Raw genomic sequence first — 27,592 nt, 5'->3', positions numbered from 1 at the left:
CAAATATCTCCTTAGAAATACATCTTACCCTTGTTTATCCTATAACAAACTTTGAGGCATATTCTCAAGGACTTAACACTGACTTAACTGCACTTTATCGCAGCGAAAGTGGCGATAAATGTATCGCCCCATTCACTAGCTGGTGCTAACAGCTGATATCACCAGTTTACCAGCAATAGCAGCCGCAAAACACATCGCCACAGATGACCCCAGCAACTATCGCTAATGAGATGCAGAGTAGGTGTTCCCGTGCCAAAAGCAACAACAACACCACTAAGCAACATTCTCAACGACCAGCCAGATCGGCGAAAAGACCACAAAACATGCGATAAGGTACATTAGCCGCAGGAAAATAACACCTGCTCTGACCTGGTGCACCACAAAAGGGAGGCCAGCCCAGAGCCACACCTGAAAAACAACACATGCCATGGAGCCACTGAGCATGCGGGCCAGACTCCCAAGAGGGCCACAACACCCACCGCCACCACCCCCGGACACCCCCTGCCTCCTCACACCCCGGACTAACCAGACTTCCCCCCCCGGACCAACACTGAGGCAGCGCAGACCAAGACAGCGACCCCAGAAAATGCACTAACCTCACAGAGCCAACACCAGAGAATGTCATTGCCCACTACTTGCTCAAAGGGACAACCCACCTCAACATCCTGACCACCATTGTCCACAGGCTGACGGTACCAAGACAGCGGACAACCAACGTCCCACCTCAGACAAAGCTGCTGGCAGTGATGCACCTGTTGGCCTCTGGTACCCTCAAACCAACATCTGCACTATTTGGAGGAGTCACACAGCCAGGCCAATCTGTGTCCCTCAAAATGGTCATGGATGACACCATCAGCTTGGTACCCCATTATCTATACTTCCCCCACACGGCCCAGGAACAGTTGGAGACCAAGCAAGCCGTTAACGCCAGAGCTGGGTTCCCGCATGTGTTGGGGCATTAGACTGCACACATGCCAACACTGCACACAATAAGAGCAACAGAAAGCGCATGTATCCCTCCAATGTGCAGGCACTAGTGGAACACCGGGGAATCTCCGCCAACCTCACTGCCAACCACCCGGGCACTGTACATGATTCAAGTAAAGTGGACAGGGTTTTCGTGGACAGGAAGTGATGGCGCTCGCTAATATTAACGTAATAGTGTGAGGGAAGAAACTATTTGGTATGGTGCAGACAGGAAAAGAGGAGACCCTAAAACCCCTTAATCTGAGAAGGAGAATCCAAGCACAAATACATATAGCAACAATCCCGCGCACACATACAGTATATTAATACATCAGGTCGACGATGTGTAAAAGCAAATGGAACCAATCCAACGTTGAAGTTCTTCGATTTCTTTAATTGTTCATCACACAAAAGGACACACAGCCAGCCGACACGTGTTTCATCAGAGAAACAGTGTTCTCCGACTCTTCAGGGCTGGGAATGATACAAAAGATCACCTGAGGACATGGTATAGGATCACAATGTCTGCAAAACATATCTGCCCACAGTGGTGGAGAGTGAAAAACAAAAGAACAACACCAGGCACGCGTGGAAACCAATTAATAAAAACGTAAAAGAGAAAGTAGCCCACACCATATAGTGAGCGGAATGCCCAAATGTTTTTCAATCAATAGATCAGAGCTTAAACATCAACAGTTGATGTAGTATATACGCCACCCCTCCACGGTGGTGTTATTGCCAATATTTGGTAGGAGAATACCTAGGGTTGAAGCCCACTTTCTAATGACCCAAATTACAGGGTGAAACAAGGCAGGCTTGTGCATGTTTCCACTGAATGTAAAGGAGCTCAAAAGTGCCAAGAGCTAAATCTAAACGAAAAGGCTAAAAAAAAAAAAAGGGTGTAAAAGATAACAGGGTACCTCTACGGCTGGACTCAAAGTCAGTGATATCTAGGACAAAATTAGAGAAGAGAGGCAAAGTTGGGGGGGGGGGGGTACACATCCTAGCTATATCAAAATGCCAAGGAGGAAAACAAATCTTGAAATTAAAGATCGGTAAACAGAAAGACTAACAGCCAGATTCATCAAGCTGAAATCGGCTCGCAAAGGGCCAGATTCTGAGAATCTGGCCCTTTGCAAGCGCTATTTTTGCATTTGGAATTCATCATCCCAAATGCGAAAATCGCAATTAGAGAAATCGCTAAATTGCGAAAAATCGCATTTAAGGAATCTCAATTAGAGATTCCTTAAATGCTATTCATGAACCTTTTTAAAATTGCGAATTCGCAATATGGCGCCACTATTTACCGCGAAGCGTAACTTCGTGGTAAATAGCGAAAACTTAGAAAAATGCACTTTAGTGCATTTTTCTAAGTTGTATGTTACACACACACATGTCCTTTGGACATGTGTGTGCGCAACACCAGTGTACATTTGCATTTCAGGGGTGCTACAGGGTGTCCTTTGGACACCCTGGCACCCTTGAAATCGCTTCCTTATTTGCGATTCGCTAATTGCTAATTGCAAATAAGGAATGACTCCCCATTCATACCTATGGGCCTAAAGGCCCATAGGAATGAATGGGAAAGCCATTCCTTATTTGCGATTAGCAATTACCGAAGCGCAAATAAGGAAGCAGTAGAAATCTCAAAAAATATTGCGATTTCTACATGCATCACGTTTTGCGAGTCTTTAATAGCGTTTCCTTAAAAATCGCTATTAAGGACTCGCAAAACGGCACTTTGATGAATCTGGGGGTAAGAGACTAGAGTGAATCCTTACCTCAAAGCCAGTAATAATCCCAACCCGGCAGGGTATGCTATTTCTCAGTGAGGCGATCACCTCTCAAGAATCAAAAGTACGAGCTGTAGAAAAGGGACGGGAGAGATATAAGTGGAAGAAATGTCAAGGGATTTGCGGATAAACTAGGGTATGTGTACTTAATAAGGCGTGTGCTATGACAGTTACTGGGTTAAATGAGAAACCCCAAGGGATGAGTGACACTTGATTTCCTTTGAAAACCCTTATCGATTCTTCACTGTAAACATATGAATATATTGACTTCATAATGAGACACTTGATTCTATATAAATAAATCATTACAATGATAACCTAGCGTTCAGAATCCAAATTAAAGCCAAAATTTCAGCGTTGCACACACTCATGTTAAAACAACATACAAGGTATATCATGTAGGTATAAGTACCTCACCTATTCAAAAGATGTTGTGAATCGGGACGCCAGTAAGGGAGAGTAAGGGGGAATTTCCAACCGCAAATTTTACCTGGATGGTAAAGCACAACCATAAAAGGAATTCCACGGAGAAGCGTGCCGCCGTCGGAGCTGCTGCCATCGCATCTTGGATTTCGCCACTGTAGTTGTCTCATTGTGCGGAATCGTCTCGCAACGTCGGAGAAGAGTGTCGCAGCCGAAGCTGTTGTCGTTGCATCGCGGAACAAGGGTGTCGCCGCTGCAGCTGACACATCAAATCGAGACTTCTCGCTTCATCAGAGAAGCGTGCCGCATCTGGAAGATCTTCACATCTTTATTTCTTTGCACGGGAAGTGTCACATTTTAAGAACTGAACAGGACTAAGCTAAAACTACCATTTTTAAGTACAGTGTTGTGGATTTTTGTTGTTTGTGGTCTTGTGATAAGTCTATATATAGCATACTTATTTTTGATTAAAAACCTGTGTGGTGTCCATCTATAGTGTTGTCACTTGATTACTGTATGTGGTCACAAATGCTTTACACACTGCCTCTGAGATAAGCCTGTCTGCTCGTGCTAAGCTACCAAGGGGGTGAGCAGGGGTTATTTTTAGGAGTTTACCCCTTACCCTGACTAGAGGCAAGGGTCCCTATTTGTCACAAGTTATTCCTGTGCCAACTGGAGACCCCCAAATCTAACATTGGTGGTCAGCCGTAAGGATTCTGGACTTGTCTTTGTGACTCATGTACAGTAATTGGTGAACAATACTAGTGATTGCAGACCAAAACGCAACCACGTACTATTTTTCCCTGTTTCTCTTTGGAGTTTGGTGTTTGAAACTCTGGTTAGTTGTTGTACCTGTTCGACCTTGTCAAAATGGAAGTCAACTTTTCTCACCTGTACATCTACAAGATAAGGGAGCTAAAAGTATTTTGCAAGGGGAGGGGGTTGCCTGTGAAGAGGAGATCCACAAGGCAGGATCTTGAGGCAGCCCTTATAGCTATGAGGTGCTACGCTGGAAAGCAACACTAACTGATGACTCTGAGGAGGAGTCTGAGGGGGAGGATCCCCAGCCAAAATACCAAGAGGGCAGTGGCCCCGAGGAAGAAACATTTTGGGAAATATTGGCTTGTGAAGAGAGGAATCGGATTTGTGCTTGTGACCGGAGGCTGAGGCAGTTAGACCAGCAGTGCAAGGAAACTGAGCGAGCCTTAGCTGAAAAAAAAAGTGTGTAGCCCAGGAAGCGGGCTTGGCTGAGTTGGAGGTGGAGTCCAGCTCAGATAGTGGCAGCAGAATTGAGTTATGTAGTGCTGAGGGAGCAGTACATACACCCCGAGATGTGGCGCTTGACTTGAAGGAGGGGTTTAACATACACCAAGAGGTTCAAGGACATGAGGTAGCTCCAGTAGTGTGCAGTGTCCATAAGGAGAATAGGGTGACTGGCGCAGGGGTTCATGGTCCTAGTGGTGGGAGAGACACTCTACTGACTCTAGATGAGAAGTGCAGGAAGAGGGGTTCTCCCCAAGTTGATGTCCTGGTATGTGAGTGTGAAAACCACCCAGAAGAGTGTGGGTTGAGTGACAGAGACAGTCAGATACAGTCTTACCAATCTTAGGAGAGTGGTGTGGAATATGTGTGCGAGGCACTTGATGGTGAGGTGAAGGATAGTTTGGTTAACCCCTGTAGGGGACTGTTTGATCCAATTGTGGGAGAGAATATTGTAAGTCCCTGTTTTCCAGAGCTATGCCAACACCTGTTGGAGAGTGAGTTCTCTGATCCCAGGGAGCTCACATTGGAGGCTGACCTTTTGGTGGATTCCAGAGGGTCTGGAGAGGCATTGGGGAGTGACTCTGAGGGAGTGGCTCAGGTATCTTCCAACCCAGAGTGGTGGAAGTAGTTCAGAGTAGCCCAGCTAGGTCCCATTGTAGTGAGAGGGGTGTAGGGACTCACGTCCTGTCTCAGTGGAGAAGGAGTGAGTGTGGGGCTGCATGTCCCCAGGTGCCCGAAACCCAGTCTCAGAGCCTGGATGGTTCTTTAAGGGAACACCAGGTGGGGAGCCTAGGCTGCCAGATGGGCCACCCGTTGAGGGGGATCCCCTAGTGTCTGGTGAGCTGGCAGTGTCTGTAAACAGGCCTCCATTAGTTCTGGTGTCTGTCAGTGCTGCTCCTAAGTGGAGGGTACAGAAGTCCAGACTGAGGGGTGAGAGGGGGAAAGAGTCCCCAGTGGAAGAACCAGTGGGTCAGGGGCCAGCCAGAAGGGCTGGGTCACCAGTGAATGACCATGGAGACACCACTTCTGTTCTGGGGGACCTTTGCCCACTGTCAGATGGACAGGGGTTGTGAGATCTGTGCCAGGTAGACTATCACACAACACATGAGTTATGTGTTACCCTCAGGGGGGGCTTGCTTGATCCAAAGGAAATCCTGATATGCTGGGCAAGTGTTCAACCGCAGGGGTTGGACCCTGGGGCGGAGAGCCAGGTTCAGTTGTTGTCTGACCTGGAGGGAGGGACAACTGTGATCAGTGTCCTGACTAATGTAGCTTCTAGTGATACCCCTCCAGTTGGAAGGGCAAGTGCTCTGGAAGATGGTGCAGAGGGAGGGAGTCCTCGCCTCTGACCCCGGTGCCGCCTGAGGGTTTAGACCATAGGTTGGAGGGCCAGGTTCAGGGTCCCCCCCTGACCTGGTAGCCCAGTTGAAGGATAGAACCCCTGAAATGGTGGGTGAATTGTGCAGGACACCTGCTAAAGGCACTATGACAATTCTGGAAGGGGGGTACCGCTCAAGGTGGGAGGGTACAGATCCCCAAGGAGGAGGACCAGGTATGGGAGAAGCCACCCCAGGCTCTGGTCCAGCCGCCGGGTCCAGGCCTAGGGCTGGTGGGTCAGTGCCAGGATGTCATACATGACCTGACAGTAGGGTGAGTGGACAAAGGGTGCCAAGCACTTGGGGCTACTGCCCCCCGCTCCCTGACGCCACAGAGATTTGAGAGCCCTGAGAGGCATACGGGCTGGGTGTCATCCCTGACTACTGTCAGTGGCCAGTGTGGCTTGCTGTCTGTCTGTTGGGACACACCTGTGAGCAAGTTAAGGTTAGATGCTGCACAGGTGGTGTCCACAGGTGAGGAGAAGGGTTCCCTATGGATTAGCATGGTGGGCCCTGAGAGTATGGATAGAGGAATTGAAATGGGTCCAGATTGGCGTAAAACTGGAATATGCCCCTGCTGTTGCGGGCCAGGTCCAGGTTCTATTGCCCAAAGCAGGAAGCCCATCAAGGTAGTTATTGGTCTACCCTGCCTTTTGGCTGGAAGTGGGCTGTGTTGGACTTGGCCCTTTTTGCAGGGTCATCCCTGAACTTTTTGCCTTCCTCCTGTATTTTATCTGACCTGTTTTTGTTGGTTTTATGACTCTGGACACTTTACCACTGCTGATCAGTGCTAAAGTGCATATGGTCTTTCTATTGTAAATTGATGTATGGATTAGTGATTCCATGATTGGCTTATTTGGTTTACTTATCAGACCCTAGTACAGTGTACTGAGTGTGCCCAGGGCTTGTAAATCCAAATGCCTCTGGTGGGCTTGCATCACTGGTTGTGCCACCCACAGAAGCAGCTTGTAAAGTGTGTCTCAAGTCTGCCATTGCAGAGCCTTTTTGCAGTCGGGTACTGCCATGTTAACTGGGCAAGTGCACCCACTTGCCAGTCCCTAAACCTTGCCTTTTCTTCATATCAGACACCCCTATGGTGGGTGCATTGTAAGTATAAGTTAGGACATGCCGTGGTGTGTGTGGCATGTCCTAATAGTGAATTACATCCATTTAAGTTTTTCACTATTGCAAGGCTACCTATTCCCCATAGGCCAGAATGGGCAGTTAGATTATTACCTCCTATAATCCTAACAGACACAGGGAACATGGTAGAAATCCGAGTTTAGTATGCCTGAACTTAGATAAAATACATCTTTTAGTGAATTTGGTTTTAACATTCTGCGTTTGAAAATACCCCTTTTAGAAAGTAGGTATTTTCTTGTCTAACTATCCAAGCCTGCCTCTGCTAGGTTGTGTATTCCTTATCTGGAGTTTGAGTGACAGGACTGGGGGATTCCAGGAGACAGGATGAGTCAGCCCAGTGGTGAATAGAGAGATATGCATCAAGATGGGAGGGAGGAGTTGCACCTGGGACCTGAATAAGGGTGTGCCTTCCCTCCACAATGCTGGCTCCACCTCCTGTGGTGCATCTGATGTCCCTGCCCTGCACTGTGAAAGGAGAGAAAGAGTCATGTCAACAGAGTGCTCAAGGGCTGTGCCTTCCCTCCACAATGCTGGCTCCACTTCCTGTAGTTGTCGCATTGTGCGGAAGCGTCTCAGAACTTCGGAGAAGAGTGTTGCAGTCAAAGCTTTTGTCGTCGCATCGCGGAACAAGAGTGTCGCCGCTGCAGCTTACGCATTGAATCGAGACTTCTGGCATCATCAGAGAAGCATGCCACTTCTGGAAGATCTTCACGACTTTATTTCTTTGCACCAGAACTTTGCCGTATTTCCATCGCTGCAACACTTTTGTTGTGGAAGCGTAACGCACCGTAAGGTACATTGACTCAAAGTGCTGCATTTTAAGAACTGAACAGAACTAAGCTAAACTACCATTTTTATGTACAGTATTGTAGATTAGGACTAGTTTGTGGTCTTGTGATAAGTCTATATAAAGCATACTTACTTTTGATATAAAACCTGTGTGGTGTCCATCTGTAGTGTTGTCACTTGATTAGTGTATGTGGTCACAAATGCTTTACACACTGCCTCTGAGATAAGCCTGTCTTCCCGTGCCAAGCTACCAAGGAGGTGAGCTGGGGTTATTTTAGGAGTGTACCCCCTTACCCTGACTAGAGGCACGGGTCCCTATTTGTCACAAGTACCTACCGGTGCCAACTAGAGACCCCCAAATCTAACAATCTGAAGTTGTAAGTTGAAGCTAGCAAGTGCATTGTTTTAAGTCATGTACACAGTGGAGTAATTTCAGATTTAGCTATAGAGATAGCTGGGGTGAATCCTTGCTTTATCCAAGGTATGTAAGGACTTCTTTGGATTCTTCCATTGGAAAAATCTGGGAGTCTTTTCTACATGCAAGAGAGGTGGTCACTTTCCATTACTTTTAAACGCATTATGGGTGGCCAGACATCACTTTCAAATGATTCTTCTCTTTTTCATTCTTAGACCTGAGCGTTGCAGCAGAGAAGAAAGCCATTGATTTTTATTAACTCCTTGTTGCCCATTTTTGTAGTTAAACATGAATTAAAGGCACAACTTATTGCTCTACCCAAAAGCCACCTCCTAAGTCACCCAGACCATTTACAACAGTATTAGTGCCAGTAGCCTGTAAATGGGCCCTTTTGACTATTTTTGGATCCACCTATCATTTCTATAGCAAAAAAATGAAGGGATAAGGAGTTACTATCCAAATTTTAAATTGTATAAAAACTCTCCTCTTCTCAAAGACGTATAGGACATTTTCTTGCCCATAGTACTGAATCCTTCCTGGTTGCTGTGCTGGGTGTGTTCAACAGTGACTTGTATGCCAGTTACATTTCAGTTCTCAATATTGTGGACCTTTCCGTGGTCTACAAATCATCAACAATTACATTCTCCATAGTAGCGTCCATGGAATGGGCATCTGGAATCTAGCTTTCAATTTCATCTCATGTTCTTTGAAAATAGTCTCCCTCTTTCTATTTCCATCATCATCCAGTGCTCCCATCTCCAGGGACATTAAATCAGCCCACACCCTTTGTGTATACTTCGATACACAGATTATCCTCAGACTTTATTGGGATATCGTGCGGTGGCTGAACATTTTAGAGAATGCATGCTGTCCATTAGCATATTCATGTGAGCAAACACGTTGAAACCAAACTCAGATCAAATCAAGACCCTCATCCTTGGAGACACTTCAGATATGTTGATCACTAGTTTACTACCTTCTGAACTCAGCCCAGTGCCATCCTCTACTTGTAATATAGACTTTGCCTTTGCTGTCCGACTTCTTTTGGAACTACAGACTGGCTAGGTGTCAACTAACCATTTTTTTACAGTACTGTTTAATTATTTGGGTGACATGGAATAAAAAGCAGCCAAAGAAAGTAGGCTGCAAGGTTTGCTGATGGATTATGAAGGGAAATTACTTTTTATCCAGAAGAACCATAAGACAGCAGCTCTACCAAATTAACTCACTTTACTTGTTGCTTGCTTGATGGCATTCATTCAGATGCAGTATGCTGGCATGGCTATGTCAGCTCAACAATCACAAACGTGAGTATTGTTCAAAATACCCTACTCTGGCTGTGAGAGACACAATGGCACCTAAAAAGCAGCAAATGTCATTATTTCCGTTGCCAAGATTTTTAAAGGGATGATTTGATGCATGTCGACCTTCAAATCAAATATTAAACTAGATACACTTTTCGTGTATTACTTACTTACTCTACAACATCATACAAAATATTGCAACGACTAAACTAAATGCATAATTATCCAGTTTCCAATAAAATAGTGATGTTGCTATCAAATCTCACAAAATACTAAAACATTCCTCATACTTAGAGCAGACTCTATACAATTAAACAGTAAGACCCAAGACCATTGTGACGGCTACAAGTCATGCTAGGTGCTAAAACACTTTGACGAAATATCATTCGGTCTTTTTGTGTGGCGGTCAATGGGCATTCTTCTGATACTCAAAAAACACGTTATGTGAATCTACTGCTAGCCTCCAAAGATTTAATTCTGAATAGATTTACCCCCTATCCCTCTATAGTTCATTAAAGATGGAAACTTTAATGTAATCACTGCAAACAGTGTTTAAGATTCACAATGGGCTCTCACAAAATAGAACAGATTCGCCTGTAGCACTTTGAAACCATCTTTTATTTTTGGCTGTTTTTATACTAACTTTCATAGTATGTAGTTGAGTAAAAGGCCTGCTAAGGGCTCAAAGTGACCATGTAAAGGCAGAAGCTAATGAGATTTAGGCAGTCATTAACCAATATTTTTTTTATAACAAGTGTAGCTCTACTACATCTAAATAAGCATTATAATAACCAACAGGTCCAATATTGGTTAGCATAATGTTAACCTTTATTTGTGTATGAGATGATCTGACAAATTGATTGTTAAAATGTGTTATGCCTGCCCTTGCCAGTAAAGTTCTTTGTTAAATGGGTTTGGGGTTGTCTCCCCACTTTGAGACAGACGAGATCTAATTTAACACCTTTCGTAAACCACAAACACATATTTCTCTCCCTACCAAATATTTAATTTTTGATTGTTGGTGAATTAGAGTAAAAACATATGACTAAACTTGATCAATGGATCAAATAGCTGCAACACAACAGATATTTGAATCAGTAAGAACAAGCTTTCTGAATATGTAACTATTGACTTTTGGGTTTTATCCAATCTTGGGAGAGTATTCTACTTGCTGCTGATGGTGGACCATGTCAACAACCATCAAAGTAAGATAGTGTGGACGGGAAGGTGCAGACCTATTTAGGTCATTTTCAATTGAATGTGTGCAAACATTGTACCTTAATTAACATCTTTCACTCTAAACAAGGTTTTGCTATGAAGAGATCCAATTAAATGCAATACTGTGGTGTCTAGGTCATATAATTCTCCCTAAAGGAGAGAATAATCAAGGCAGTCAAAGGCAAACCAGGATATATAAATTCTACACAACGTTTGTGGGCACCTTGTTTCACTTTTACAGGAATACCAAAAAAAAAACCAGAAAAACGATGACTACAATTGGCTGATTCACAAAGAATCACTTGTCTGGATTGGCACTTCAGGGACCATCCAAGCGGCTCAATTAGTGTGAGACTGGTGGCATAGCAAGACCTACTGCCACGCGGGCGGACCCTAAGTTTGCCGCCTGGTGCAGGTAAGAGTGGGAGGGCGGTGCGGCCGATGGACAACTTGTTCTGGTGGGGGGGGGGGGGCGGATGACGGACAACTTGTTCTCGGGGGTGGGGGGATGGTGATAGCAGACAGACACAACTTGCTCACCATTGCCGCCCCCCCCTAAAAACCAAGCCACGCCACTATGTGAGACCTAGAACATACCAACGGACCCTGAGCATCCTCCCTAAAGATTTATAATGTTTGTCCCACCTACAAACTGGACTGTGTCCTTTAGACAGGAAAAAAAACAAGCTCTGTGCTAGAAAATTCACAGACTTACATTTTATCTTAGGAGGCATAGAAGACCAGAAATCGTAAGTATATAAGGGGCATAGTTTAGAGATGCTTCTACATACAGAGAATCATTAGCATTATGTTGCTATGGAAAATAGAAAACCTTGTGTGCAAGAAAACAAATCTTTCTGATCAAGGATTCCATCAGTTGTCCTGATTTGTAAATCAGATTTGAGTTAAAAAAGGTGTATGTCACAATCACTATGTCTAGGCATGGATTACATCAATATTTATTGTGAAATATTTGGAGAGAAAGAGAAAAGAGATTGCATACATTCCCCTTAGAGGTTCATCAACCATTTTGTGTTTAACTAGAATTCCTAAAGTCAACTACTGTGGCACTTCAGGGGAGAACATTTACAGTCATTTTTTCTTTTATTTCAAGACAGTATATTGAAGACAGTATATTGAAGGCATTTTTAAAAATGATCTGCGACCTAGGCCAAGAAGTCTCTTGCAGTACCCAGAAAATATTCCTTGATCGGCAGACTTCTGTGGCATTCACATCACCTGTACTGGGAGACAAGCTTGTGAAGACCAGTCATATTGTTATGAGCTGCTGTTGGTAGAATATAACTCACCCTCATTAGGATTCTGTTGCTTTGTATAGAATGGTTACAAACGTTCTGCTGGACTCAATTGGAGATGCTGACAGCTGCTGACTGGTCCTGAGGTGACTTTGCTATGCCAACCAAGAGAAATAAAATAATTTCGTTGGTACTTACATGTACTTTAAAGACATTGAAAGTCTCCAGAGGGACTTATTGTGGAATGGAGTGCCATGTATTGCCCTTGTTAAACTCACCTTAAACTGATATGACGGAGGCATCAGTCTGCGTGATATAAAGAAATATTACTGGGCCACACACTTGGCGACTATTAATCATGGCACATACGGTAACCCGGATGACTGTGGATTTCGTATGGATAGGTGGCTCCTCCCGGGAGGTAATTATAATATGGCACTTCATTCGAGACCGATCAGATTTCGTCTTACCGGCCCCACTGGCCATTCTGTAAAGGTGTGGCAGGCAGATAACAAATCCCTCGGATGGTGGAATAAACTAACGCTAGCAAACCCCCTGTGGGACTCTGAAAGACTGGGTAGCTTGTGGAAGTCAAAGGAATTTGGTCATTGGGACTTGATTGGAATTTCTCGGATTGCGGGCCTGTGGGAAAAGAGGGATGTTAAAACATTCGTGGCTCTCCAAAGTCAACACGAGCTAGCTGCCACTGAATATTTTGGCTACACCCAAGTTTACCACGCATTACACTCACTCCTTCCAAAGGGTTCCTCCCCTTCAGAGTCCTCCCCACTAGAGGATAGACTACTAGACGGCCACCTCCCTGAGAAAAAATCTCTCTTATAAATAAAAAATGAATATACAATATAGAGGATCCTCTTTTAGGTCTCCGAAATGAATGGGTGGCAGAGGGTATAGAAATGGACGATGAGAAATGGCAAGACGCAGTGTATTCCCTAAGAGTGGTAGCTATCCCGGCACGGCTCAGGCTAGTGCACCTCAAAATCCTGCCCAGGACATATATTACAGGAACCCGTTTAGTGCACATGGGTAGATCGAGCAAAGGGGATTGTTGGAGATGATGTGGACAGCTGGGCACCTTTATGCACATCATATGGGACTGCAAACATATCCAGACATATTGGAGAGAAGTACACAGGGTTATGAGTGCCATGTTTGAAATGGTTATTCATCCGGAGGCACGTTGATGTCTCCTGCACATTTGGGAGCCTACTGATTTGAATACACACCAGATACAATGGGCCCCTTTGGGCTTGATGATGGCAAAAAGAAATATTGCTCAGGCCTGGGGAGCAGTGACCCACCCACAGTAAGAACATGGGAAACAAACCTAGACTGGTGCATGTTCCGGAAACAGACAGTTCATGTGGCCCGTGGCTGCCCAAAAAATAGTCACGAATTTGGAGTGTGTGGAACTCATATCGTGGAGATATATGCCCTCCCCCTATAAATTGTGAGTTGGATGACGTACTCTCCCCATGATTTATTCCCAATGATGTATACTGTAAATGATGATTGTATTAGTCCGTCTTGCCTGCAATGATTTTGATTGTGTTGTATGACTTTCTATATGTCGATGACTGTTGAATAAAAAGATTTATAAAAGAAAAAGAACCCACGCTCATCCCATGAAGATGGTCAGCCTCTGTGTCTACATGAGTTAGGCCTGCTCGCCTTCCAGATTTTCTTTATCCAATAAGCCAATGTCTCCTCTCTGTGACCCAGTATTGCAAAAAAACAGTGTTGCATTAATCTGGGTCTGCTGGGCCTTGAGACCACCCGATGTGTCAACAGGAGCACATTGTGCATTCACTGTGCGTGTACAACTGCAAAAAACACAAGGTAAAAACTGTGGACAAACATCTTGTGTAATTGGGAAGATTATTTGTTGTGCCCTATTTCCTGCTAAACCTATGCATGCATTGCTAAGCGACATGTTTGCACATTGGGTTTCTCACAGGCCCAACCAAGGGTAAAAAGGACGTTGTTTTGATTACATGATGGCCATCATGCCGCATTGGGTTTAATCCTTGTGTCCAATTTACTGTTTTAAAATCAGGTTTGATTAATTCGTAGAGAGGTTTAACCCTTTCTGTGTAGTTTAGAATGTAAGTTCTTCCGAAACTCAGAATTGACTGTAAGTTTTTTAGCGTTTTTGGAGGTTGGAGCAGTGCACATTTCTCTAAAAGTTGGCTGCCAGGCTTCTGCCTTCACTTGATAACTCATATCCTAGAACAAGGACGTTGAGATGGGCAATTCTTGATTTCTTAAAATTGAATTTGTACACTTTAGAGGCGAAGCCCAATACAATGGTGTTCACCCTGTTCAAGTGCCTATCCAAGTAATCGTCTGTCAGATAGGTGTCATCAACATATGACAATGCTTCGTCATCATAAATTTGTAGTAACTCTGTTACCCTTGTTGGGAATAACCCAGGACTATCCTGGAATCCTTGAGGGAGACGACAGAAGTGACTCTGTGTCCCCATGATTGAGAAAGCTGTCATATACCTACTATCAGGGGCAATGTTTGACAGAAGAAACCATTTGAAATATCTAAAGTTGTTTTATATTTTTTACGCACAATGTTATTCATTAATGCTGTACTGTGTGCATTTTGCACTTCAAATGTTTTGCAACAAGAGTTTAGATGACTGTAATCCAAAACTAGACAACATGTATTGTCTGGTTTGGAGACAGGAAACAAAGGATTGTTCATTAATGAGGTGCATGTTTCAATCACCCCCTGGTATTAAAGTTGATCTAAGATCTCCCTGACCTGTTTTTTTAGCTTCTTGCTTAACTGGGTACTGCCTTTGTGCAGTTGGATGATTTTTTTATTGGATTTTATGGTGAGGTGAGTCCTCATCCAATCCTAAATGATTTTTGTATAATGCAGGAGCTTCGGTGACTGCCCATGTCCTGGCATAAATATATTTTAAATGTATTGGAATGTGGTTGGAGAAGGCTGGCATAAGGATGTCCTCGCCATGTGGGCACTCCCTTACAAATTCTGGTGGCCAGTCTTGTTCAGCTAGAAGAATGTCATAACCCTTAGAGAGTCGCTCTCAAAAGAGTGCTCTCACTTTTCTTGGTATGTCTCCCTCCATCCCGAGTGTTATTCATATAACTTATGTGGAGAACTAACCCTGGTGTCTGCAGTTTCAACTTAGATGTATTCATTCAAGTCCACTGTCTCCAGATGATCCTTCAGGTTCTGGCGAGCTATTGTGACTTCTGCGGCGCTGTCCAACATTGTCTGAGCCCATTCTCCGTTCTTGAGTTGTGTCCTCAAGATCCTTGGCATGTCTGATTTTTAGACCTGCTACCTTCTTTTTTGGAGAATTGAGGTTTCTTGTTTTTCTGAACGTGTTGATCGTCTTTGGACTTCACGTGTTCTTCCTTGTTTTCTGACTGTCCTCTTCTTTCGGATTTCTGTGACGAAGTCTGAAAGTTACGAGAGGAACGTGTATCAGTATCTTGATATCTATCAAGTTTTCTCAAATTATCCCCATTCCTGAGGTTTTACCTCCTTTCAGAGGGCTCCTTTCGAGGAGACCTACCTCTGGAATGAGAACACTTCTCTTTAAAAGTTTGTTTGTTATTTTTCCACTTCTTTTTAGAAGGAGTAGGAGTGTTTTTAGTAAAGACCTTTTCAGGACTTTCAGACAGTTTCCCACCCAAGCTGTCTCTGCCTAATTCCTCATAGGATTTCTCAATTATTCTGGCTAGTTCTTGTGGTTGCTCAGTTACATCAAATTCTCTTAACTTCTGGCTGATCGCCAGATTAGCTAATATTATTGTTGAGACCTGTTTGAAATCTTTCAGTAATTTCATAACTAAATTTAGAGCAGGCTCTGCCCCGTATTTGTTTTGAATCTGTTTCAGGACATCAGGTATTACCGCCATAGACTGAACACCATGTGTTTTAGTGTAGTTTGCAGCGAAGACTGTTACCCAAGTGGTGCAGTCTTCCAGATGTGGTGTGATCCCCATTGGCAAATAGATTGTTAAAATCCTGTGTTTCTCATGAGGTCTAGTATTCGGAAATACTGCTTCAATTTGAGTAATTCTTTTAGCTATCCAGAATGGAATTTGTTCACGTTTTGAAGGTAATTTACCAATGACTGAGTGTGAAGTCTGTGGTGTAATTTTTAGTGTATTCCCCTGGTGAGAGGTATATTGTGGATTAACTATTGCAGGTTGGACTGTAAGAGTCCGCATGACATATTGGACCAATTGTCTGTAAATTTTGATTAACTCTTTGCGCTGAGCTAGTAATGCCACATCTGTCTTGTCATTAATTTCAGGATGTGATGTACAGCCAGCTAAAACCGGCCATGTTGCTCCTGGTCTACCTAGTGGACCGAGCCTGGTAATGTGATTTAAATGTTTTAGGGCGCCTTTAAACCAGAGCTCATGCTCCTGGTATGTGAGTGGAATTTCAATATCCTCGAATGGAATATATTCCTCTGGTGGATCATCTTCTTTGTAGAAGTGAAATACATGTGTTACTGAATTTGCTTCAGGGAAGACTATCCATGAATAGAATACATCTAGCTGGTGATATTCATGTGCCTCTATCACAAAAACTGCCCTACCACCTCTTGATGATAGGCCATGTTTTATAAGTTTTATAGTGATGGCTTTCCTCAAATTTTGAGGAATGACTACAGCATTCGCATCGGTTTCTTGGAAACCTGTAAAGTTAAAAGCTGCATCGGCTGGATCAGTCGCAGCTCCACCGGTTTCAGTGTTGTTATCCCCGTTTAGGGACATTTTGTTTAATGAAAAATTGCAGAGCAAGTTTCAAGGGAACAAAGATAAGGTGCACAATATTTTGGAACACTGTATCCTTAAACGTTGAACAAACCAAAAAGCTAATACATAGGACTTTTTGTCCTACTCAGCTTTGGTGGATATTATCCCTTACCCACTCCAGAAATCTATTGGAGTTTTACGGAAAAGGGGTCTCTGAGTAAAGCACGACTGAGTTACTCCAGTTTCTAGCGTTAAATTAGTGCCTTACCAAACCGTACGGCTATATTCCCAATAGGCTCGGCGCATTGGAATAATATATACTATAGATTTGAGATAGGACTGAGGTCAGTATGTCTCTATCGAGTTCACTAAACCTAATTGTGAGTGCTAGCTAGCTCAGAGGTCACTAGAAACTTTCTCGAATAAACAAGAAGGGATTAGTTTCTAACAACCGCATAAACATGACAACTTTGTTTCCCCTAGAATCGAAACGTATCTTCAGAGTCGTGGAAACAATTGATAACTATTTCACTCAGTCAATCGTGCATGCTTTGTTTCTACAGAGTTGCATAGAAATAGAGAGACGGGTGTTTCAATAAAAAAGAGGTTAATTGAACAGTCTTCTTTCTCATGCAAGAGAGGTGAACTGCTACAATCGTTAGACAGAATGCAAATTATAATGCGTACAGCGCAAACAGTAATATAAAATAATACTGTAATAGCATTGTCTGGTGCTAGGAAATATATATAAATACATACATAAATAACACAGGCTAAAATACTCAACTGGTGCTTCTAAAATATGCCTACCCCAGTGTACCTAACCTAGGTCTAGTACGAGGGAAGAAGTAAGTGTTGTTCTTTAGCATAGGTTCAGTTTTGCCAAGAATTGCCAAAGGTTTCTCTAGATTCTAATCAGCTCCTTACCTTAGAATGAGAGAGGTTGGTATCTCTTTCAAGGGACTCGATTTCCCAACACCCCGCAAGGGAAGTCAGGAACACTGGAGCTGGATTTCTCGGCAGGCGGATGATAGCTTCTAATCAGTGTGTCAGCTGGAGAGTTAGCTTCCTTCGGCACTTGCTGTAGCGAGCTGCGTCGAACTGCACCGAACCACACCATGCTTTGCCATAGCAAGTGAAGGTATATTTATACCTTGAAAGTGTTTAGGAATGCCAGTATTGACGTAAAGTCAGAATATGAACGTCATGAATGAACCCCTAAGGAATAGATGTTCATGCATAATAAATTAGTTCTTGGAGAAATCAATATCCATGCAAGGGGAAGTCCCTAACGGCTTAAGTGTCTAGTTTTCCAAGAAATCGCTGTGACGTAGATGAACGGATGGAAGTGTTCATGCCTGTATTTGGGTAGCATGGGCTATGCCTAAATAAGGACTTGTTTTCTATGCCTATATAAAGGCAATGCGAATTGTACCTATATAAGGGCATGAATCGGGAATTTCATTCTGAATCTAAAATTGAACACAACACCCCCTGCCTCGACTCCAGCGGCACCAACGCTCTCTGCAGCCGTACTCAGTGGCCCAGTACCGCTGCTAGAAGTTAGCACAGATGGCTATTATGGAATGGTATTGTGGAGCCTGAATGGGGCTAAATTGCTCAACACTCGACCTGGAGCAAATTTGAGGGCTTAGCTGGGTCGGACCCGCGGCTTACGGCTGTTTCCAACCTGCTTCCAACCTGCTCCGGCTCCGATGGCTTCTTCCCCTTCCGCGTGTGCCTCACGTCTTGCATCACAGCATCACAGCTGTTTAAAATATCCTTCTTTTCCCATTTCTCCTCCATTGGAAATCTATAGAAAACAAGCTTGTGGGGCGGCCCACTATAGAGCAGACATCTGGGGCCACTGTAACTTGGAGATGCTGGAAATTGCAGAGAATGGTTTTCTCAAATTGCTGCTTAAAAATCACCTGAGCACCCCCCCCTCCCTATTCAGGAGGATCTAAAACTAAGACCCTTTTCTGATATTGCAGGATTGAGACCACTCCAGTATTGGTTAAGGGTGTGGGTCACAGAAGAACAAGAGCCCTGTATGGAATGACTCCAAGGCTTACTGCAGGGTTTGTGTGCCGATAGGATCCCTTGGTGTGCTTGGCAGTTCGGACTGGACTGTTCCCATGAGGAATAGGGACAAGACCAATTTGCATTTGGCTGGGTCTGAATTGGGGTGGTGAAGTGAGCTAAAGTAGGATGATGGATTCATCCAAGATCTGTGGCTTGCGGTGAGTATCTGTAAGGTTTCAGCACTCTGTCCATCATCTCCTTATGTTTGCTTTATTTGCCCTAAGTTGGCAGGACATGCCCAGATGTGGGTCCCTTGCTCACATTGCCACAGGATTCAAGCTAGCCTAGCCAATGAGGGGTGTGACCCCGAAACTGGTTCCAGGATACTTGTTTCCATGAGAACACGGTCAAGACTGATTTGCATATGACTAGGTCTGAATTGGGGTGGCGAAGTGAGCTAAAGAACGATCTGTGACTAAGGATGAGTGTCTGAAAATGTCAGCACTCCATCCATCATCTCCTCTTTTTTGCTTTGTTTGCCCTAAGTTAGCAGAGTATGCCCAGACGTGAGTCCCTTGCTCACTTTGCACTAGATTTAAGCTAGCCTGGCTGAAGAGGGGTGTTACCCCGAAACTGGTCCCAGAAGGCTTATTTCCGGTCCAGGGAAGACCTGGCTTGGCAGTTCAGTTTGGACAGTTCCTATGAGGAACAGGGTCAAGACTGATTCGCATATGGCTGGGTCTGAACTGGGTTGACGAAGTGAGCTAAAGAAGGATGAAGGATTCAACCAAGATCTGTGGTTTGCAGTTAGTGTCTGAAAAGTTTCAGCACTCTGTCCACCATCCCCTTGTGTTTGCTGTGCTTACAGAAAGACAGGGTTACATAGGCTTGAACTAGGGTTTTTTGGTTATACACCCAAGATTTACCAAGCAACGCCATTAAGAAGTTCAAAGTGGCCTATTGAGACTATGTGCTCTCTATGATCTCTATTTAAATGTAGCTTTGAGTTTGACGTGTACTTAGATATGGTTACCAACCCCTTTACACAAGCACTTTTGATCAAGTTTTGAATTGGCACACTACAGATAGCTTCCTTCACCTGTCTTTGGAAGAAAGGGTCCGGCATATCAAACATGTGTCCTGTGAGGTTCCAAAGTCCATTGAACACATCTTATTCTTCTGCAGGGCATATAAAAAGCAATGCACACGCTGGATCAGGCCTCTCTGCAAACTGATGGGTTTAAAAAGTATGTACCAGCACTAAGAGTATTCAGAACAAATACGAGTGGTCCGATTGTCTTTTCAATTGGTACATTTTTAATAGCCATATGGTATCTAAGGTCTAAGAAATTTCTTGTCAAAGAAAGGGCCTTAGAGATATTTTAAATTACTCACATGTCACGAGGGCTGTAACTTGTTTTTAACATTTATTTATCTATTGTCTTTTTTTGTGTACATATATGTTTTAGTCTGTTTTATTCATATGTGATAGTATATTGTTTCCTTTTATGGTTTTTTTGTGAGCCGAAATAAAGCAAATTAATGATGCCAGTAAATATGGCTTAGGCACTGGTCCTACACAAAATTGGGAATGGGAATGTCACAATACGTTCTGTATCAAGAGTCATGAGGGAGCCAGAATTGCATTCACTGGACATTGAAAAGTTGCTCCTGCATTATTTTTGGACTATATGGAAATGTCTTTGTTATGTGTGGTGCAGATGGTTTATGCTCCAGACCGATCACAAACTTATTGTTAATAGGAAATATCGGTTACATCGCCGTATTTACACCGCAATATCTTTACAACGCGGGTATTACAACACAAGTCATTACAAGTGCTGGATGTCGCTCTAACGTAAGGGATAGTGTAATTTACTATTCCAACACCTTCCCTATTGTACGTAGACTGGAGTTGGAATAGTAAATCACACTATTCACACTATTTTTACGTGGTGAAACATTGTATATTCATTGTTAATATTCTGAATGGTGAGAATGTAAAAAATACCACACCACGCATCGCTAGGCTTACCATTAAGTGGACAGCTTTGATGTTGTGTATACTCCTGGTAAACAAAACCTTAGGGCAGATTTTCTTTCCAGGTTACCCTTAAATGAGCCAGAGTCTTTGTACAGGGAAGATGGTTTTATAGCGGCAGTTGATACTTGTGATTGTTCTGAAGAGCTGTGGTTGAGAGCTGGTGAAAAGGATGAAACCCTTAAAGTGAAGGAGTTTATCAAATTGTCTGTCAAGAATGGTGTTATTTTGGGAGTTGACAAGCTGGATCCACCTTTTAGGACTTTACATGCACTTGTAGCACATCACACATAAAGGTCACTTAGGTTCCAGCATGACAAAGAAGCGGATCAGAGCTGTATTTTGGTGGCCCTCAATGGACAAGAACGTTGACTTAGCTGTTGGGGAATGTGTGGTCTACAGTAACTCTGAGTGGAAACAAGGTATTTTTGGATGTTCAAATGGCCCCTTTAGATCCAATGGAATTTCCAGATAGTCCATGGATTAAAGTAAAAATAGATATGTTTGGCTAGTTCAACTTTCTGTCTCAACAGCATTGTAATGCATTTGCCCATATGGATTACTATAGGAAGTGGCTTGAAGTGCATTCTGTAACAGATCCCACTGCTTATACATATGTTGGCGCTTTGGAAGGTTTTTTTTTATTGTAGGGATTCCCCGAGTATCTTGTTTCAGACAATGGTGTCCAATTTGTGAGTGCTGACATGAAACACTTTTTTGTCAAATTTATGAGTTAAACATCTCATGAGTTCCTTTTATCACCTACAAATCAATGAGCTCACAGACAGAATGAATAGGGTCTTGGCTGATTGTGTCAAGTGTGTAAAGATTAGCTGTGTTATTGAAGGAGCAGTCAGATCCATGTTGCAGTCCTACTGGATCACTCCTTATTCCATCATCAAAAGGACTCATTTTGATTTATTAAGGGGTCCTAAAGTACCTTTTTTGTTGCCTGGATGTCAAAATGATTTTGTAAGGAAATAGCAATCAGTGGTTTAGATGATGATTTCCGTAAAAGAGTGGCTACATCACAAGATAGTCAGCCTAATGTGGTGGGGTTGGAGGCAGGAAACTCGCAGAAATGTCAACTTTAATCCAGGAAAGCTTTATTCCAATAAAGCAAGTAGACAGTACAAATAGGAGTCAGCGGAAGAGGCAGCTGCATGGCAAAGGACCACAGAAGCAACTGCCAGAGCCAGAGTAGAACAGAACATGACATAAGGAGAATTCCATATAAAACATTCTAAGTATTAAACCAACAGTGAACTTCTTACCACAACCCCCCTCCCATTGATAAAAAAAAAGCAGTAACATTAATATAAAACATAGTCTTGCAATTTGATAGGTAACCTACAGATCCGCTGCTTGTGAGCTAGCTTCTCTACCCCTGACTGCCTTAAAAGGTGTCACACCAGTGGTGGAATGTGGTGCAGTCAGGTATGCCCAAACCTTTTTTTGCAAAAAATCCCCCACATCAATATTAGCTGCAAAAGCTGTTTGGACCCCTTCCTTAAGAAAACGATTAGCTCTCTCGACAAGTCCATTGGAGGATGGACTATACAAGGCAACTTGAAAGTGTTTGACTTCAAAACTTTCTAGAAAACTAGTAACTTGATGAAAAGGAAAGAGTGGCCATTATCTGTGACAACACATTGGAGCACCCTCAATCCTAAATAGACTTTTAAGAAAATAAATAACAGTAGAAGAATTAGCCGCTTGCACAAAAGAATAATAAATCCACTTAGAGTATTAATGCAACAGTGAACTACTTACCACACTTAAAGAGAAGTGCATAGCAACATAACCCTCTGCGAGTTGCAAATAAATATTATTCAGGCTGATGTCAGAAGTGATTCCATCAAAGCTTGGAACACAGATCATAAATAATAGTTCATGATCATTCACATTATTGAAATTATGCTCATACACTAGCCCATATTTTCAACACAATATTAAAGTGCAACGTCAACAATTAAACACACAATGTACCTTCCCAGATGTATGTTTTGAGATCTACACTCCTGTGAGTTTTTTCAGAGAGATTGTGACTGCTGTGCCTTTTAACTGCTGGCTTACAGTGCATGAGTTAAATCAAGTTTCACTGCAGAAAAGGATACAATTGTTTCATTAAACAATCTCAAGAGATATAAGACAGATTGTTGTGAGGTTGACACAGTAATGTCTGTTATAAGAATTCTGGTTGAACGTATGACCCACTCAGTTGCTGTTCATGTCACTGATATATTCCTGTCTTTATTTTCAGGTCTTTCAAGATGAATCCAACAACTGAAGCAGAACCTAGCCCTGGTGCATCTACAGAATATAACTATGACGACACAGAGCCATGTCAAAAAGGCGATGTGAAAGAATTTGCAGCACAGTTTCTACCAGCTGTCTACTCTCTTGTGTTTGTGTTTGGCTTTCTTGGTAATGCTCTAGTGATCCTGGTTCTGATAAAATACAAGCGGCTGAAAAGCATGACTGACATATACCTACTGAACCTGGCGATTTCAGACTTGCTCTTCGTTATGTCTTTACCATTTTGGGCACATTATGCTAAAGACCAGTGGGTGTTTGGCAATGGGTTTTGCAAACTTCTCTCCGGCATCTACTTTGTTGGGTTCTACAGTGGCTTGTTGTTCATAATTCTTCTCACATTAGATAGATACCTAGCGATAGTGCATGCCGTGCTTGCTTTCAAAGCCCGGACTGTATCATACGGGATAATCACCAGCGTGGTCACGTGGGTTGTGGCTCTGCTCGCATCCCTTCCAGGATTCATCTTTTACAAAGCTCAAAAGGAAAATGAAAAATACACCTGCAGCCCTCATTATCCACTGCATAATGTGAAGGCCTGGAAACTCTTTGTTACATTTAAGATGAATATCCTGGGTCTCTTACTTCCCATGGCCATGATGATATTCTGTTACACAAGGATACTCAAGACTCTATCGAAATGCAAGAACGAGAAAAAGCACAAAGCAGTCAAGCTGATCTTCATCATAATGATTACATTCTTCTTGTTCTGGATGCCTTACAATGTAGTGATCATCTTGTTCACATTTCAGGATTCCGAAGCTTTAAATACTTGTGAGACAAGCAAGGCGCTAGATCGGGCAGTGCAATGGACAGAATCAATTGCTTTTATCCACTGCTGTCTTAATCCCTTCATCTATGCTTTTGTAGGGGAAAAGTTCAGAAAATATCTCAGAAAACTGATGCCAAAATGGGCAATGTGTACCTACTGCCCAATGTCTGATAGAGAAAGACTAGAGCGGCAAAGTTCTGTATACACGCCTTCCACCGAGCAGGACACCTCGGCCATCATGTAGACTTCATCCACCACTATCTTGGCCAATAGATTCATGGACTTCAGCTACAGTTGGGGTTGATAATCCATTATTTTCATATATGTTGTGCTATCAGATACATTCTCCTTGCTACACAGCATTAAGCACAGCCTTCTTATGCTGCTTCATGAAGATGAATCTTCAACTATATGTCTAATGGAGCAGACTCAACAAAGTTTTGATTTTATAGAACCACGAAGTACAGAGTTAATGACTAAAGACTGTGGATCGAGTAGCACAACCAATTACAGAGTTACAGGCTAAAGACCTTGTGTCAAAGATTAAACCAGATGGTCCATACTCATACTATTTGACCTACAGCCTCTAGCGGTGTACTTTGTTGTGGTGTTTAAAATGTGTATAATTCTGTATGTTTAATTAAACTACATATCAGAACATTGTATGACAAATTACATCCATCTTTAGAAAGTATATATGTTCTGTGCTGGATTATTCTGGACACACTTTAACCAATGATCGCACCAGCCCAATTCATGTCAATACAAAAGCGCAAGAACTCAAAACTTTCAAGGACAAGCCCAGTCAGGCTGAGCACTCTTTCTGGTTTTACATACTGATTCATGGCGTTTTGAACTGTTCATATATAAAATGATATTGCCATTATTACGAGAAAAGAGGTAAGGGCAAGAACCCTGAACGCTCAGAACACTGCATTGTAAAGAGGATGGAAAATGAACTGAGAATAACCTAGGCATTAGCACAGAAGATAGTAGTGGCTGAGAGGGAATACGCCCCTATCGCTTCTCAAGTGCTCTTCAAAAATATCTCCTTTCTGACTTATCTTACATCAAAATATTACTTATCTTATGAAGGTTTTGAAAAAACGTCCTACTTAGATTGAAAGGATCCCCAACAGATCTATAATAAACCTGTAAGTGAAAGAAATCTTGTCACAAAATAAACATTCTAACCAAGAACATCTTAACAGTTTTCTAAACTTTTCAGTTCCTGGATATGTGTCTCTACCAGTGTCAGGTTTGTATTTTGTAATTCTGCAAAGTGTTAGCTCAAATATGATTACTGCCTCTGATTGTGATGTGTCCAGACTCGTAGTGCACCATTTATTTGGCAAATCCATACTCGACATTTATGTTGTCCCAGATATTCAAAGTCTGAAAATAACAAATACTTTTAGGTTTGCCCAGGGATCGCAATAGTCAAAAGTGCTGAAGTAGAACCAGGGATTGAAAGAAAACACTTGAACACCAAGCAACCATTCATTGTGAAAGGGAAACAACCCTACAACTCCAGTAACAAACAATAAGTCAGGCCTTCTGTCTTTGATGTTATTTTTCATAATAAACAGATTGGCCGTATAGCAACTGACATTGCTTTTCATCCTGAACCAATAAAGCCTAGAGCTTTCATCATTGGCTTGTCACCATAACCATCTCATCCTACTATATCAATCCTAAGGGTTCTCCCTAGGCAGCTGCCAGGGTAACATTACTAATACATATAACATTAAAGTTGGCAAAGGTTGGCATAAAAGTTAGTAAAGCCCTTGTTTACTATAATAATCTGTGAGATTCCATCTAATAAAATAACACTCAACAGCCTTCAACACAGTATAACAAACCACACTTAAAGGCCTAATGATTTTTTTTGCTTTAGCATATGCTTTTCACAATAGAATTGTCATAACTCTTCACAATAAACAGATCAGACATAATGCATCTGTTATAACCTTTCCAATCAAGCAGATAGCCTACATAACTGGCTTGTCACCATTTCCAACTGAAGCCTCTTGTAGTGCGCATAGGCTGGCAAACATCAAGCATACAATCATAAAATTACAAATGTGTTCAAAAATACAGTTCGAAAAACAATATACAACCCGTATGCAGGGCATAGCAAGGATTATCACATTGCAGATTGCAGCCGGTCAGCTGCAAAGACCTGATTCACAAAAGTAAACTTACACTTTTGTGTAAGTGTACAATTGTTTGCTATTCACAACAGGACTGTCCTATCTTTTTCTGTGGGGATACTCTGCAGTTGTAAAGATATCACTAATAAAATACATTCGTGAATAGCAAAAAACCATAAACTCACACAAAATTGTAAGTTTACTTTTGTGAATCAGGCCACAAGTGTTTGCCAGAAGAGGTATCCAACAAACAAAAACCTTGCCTACTACGGTAATCTTTGAGATTTTATGCAACAAAATATCTCTCTACAGAACATTAACTCAATGTGATGAAAACCCACCCTTAAAAGCTTTTGAGCTTTAGCAAACTCTTTTCACAATAAATTGGTTGGGCGTACTGCTTTTGTCATAGTCTTTCACAATAAACAGATCAGACCTGTGGCATCTCAATGAGCCCACAGCCTTTATAATTGTCGTTCCACCATAGACAAATCAGGCTATCAAATTCACACAAGTCAACCCTCAGGCATAGAGTCAAAAAATGATAAAAATACAGGAAATGACAGCTGGAAAAACAGCATTCCACAACTAAGAGAGTTTACAAGGATTATCAAATTGCAAATCTTTTACCGGCACGGTTTGTTAGAGGTGGAAATAAAAGGGGGAAAGCAACATCAAAACCCTTGCGTACTACAGTAATCTGTGAGATTCTATATAGCGCAATAGCTTTAATACATTGTAATGATAATCTACCCTCCGAGGCCTATTTGTTTAAAAAATGATTTTAGCAATAAACAAATCAAACCTACGTTTTTCGTAATTTTGCATAATAAAAAGTGATGTAAAACTTTTTAAATAAATCAAGATTATAGTGTTTATCACTGAACAGCTCATGTCTATTGCATTTTGCATAAATTATCCCACCAGTAAATGTACTGGTTCACAGTCAAATCGCTACAAATATGTACAAAATTACAGTTGAGAAACAATATGAAACCCTTCCTAAAATGCATGACAAAGAATTAAAAGTGCAATTTTTCTACCGTGAGAGTTTGTCAAAAGGGATACCCAACATGGAAACCCATGCCTACTATGGTAATCTGTGAGATTACGTGTAAAAACATACCTTTCAACATGATTTACCGCTGTGCAATGATAAGTTATCTTTAAAGGCATATTGGCTTCAACATGTGCTTTTCAAAATAAATAAGTCAGACATACAGCCTTTGTCGTATTTTTTTCATAATAAACAGATCAAGCTAGCCTTGCTCATTTCCTCCTTAGCATGAGCACCCGAGTCCTGCTGTATTGAGCATACGACTTCTAGCAAGGCAGACGGCGCAACACAAGGACTTTTTTTCAGTGGAAGCACACAACTTCAGCCCAATTAAAATCTCAAGGAAATCAACATTTGGGCTGATGCAAAGCCTCTTTCTCAGTACTGCTTCTTAAAGCTGGTATGCTATTGATAACATAAGGCAACAATAGGATTAGCTGTCAAGCCAGACTTAAAAAAAAGCAAAACTACGTTTTAGTGCGTTTTTTACTCTGAAAGATTTCA

At 42.4% G+C, this 27,592-nt stretch overlaps 1 protein-coding gene across 2 annotated transcripts in view; it reads left to right on the top strand.

Moving 5' to 3' along the window:
- The window catches only part of LOC147722237 (C-C chemokine receptor type 5-like), a 103,663-nt gene extending 76,419 nt beyond the window's left edge, over nt 1-27,244 (top strand). For both annotated transcript variants that reach the window (XM_086964688.1, XM_086964689.1), the window contains exon 2: nt 23,054-27,244. In XM_086964688.1, the coding sequence (XP_086820814.1) occupies nt 23,064-24,122 (1,059 nt within the window). In that variant the 5' untranslated portion in view covers nt 23,054-23,063 and the 3' untranslated portion in view covers nt 24,123-27,244. The remainder of the gene's footprint in view (nt 1-23,053) is intronic.
- The last annotated feature ends 348 nt before the right edge of the window (nt 27,245-27,592 follow it).

Source organism: Lissotriton vulgaris, chromosome 4_1 (assembly GCF_964263255.1).
Source record: "Lissotriton vulgaris chromosome 4_1, aLisVul1.2, whole genome shotgun sequence".
Classification (NCBI taxonomy): Eukaryota; Metazoa; Chordata; class Amphibia; order Caudata; family Salamandridae; genus Lissotriton; species Lissotriton vulgaris.
This window is presented reverse-complemented; position numbering and strand designations above follow the sequence as displayed.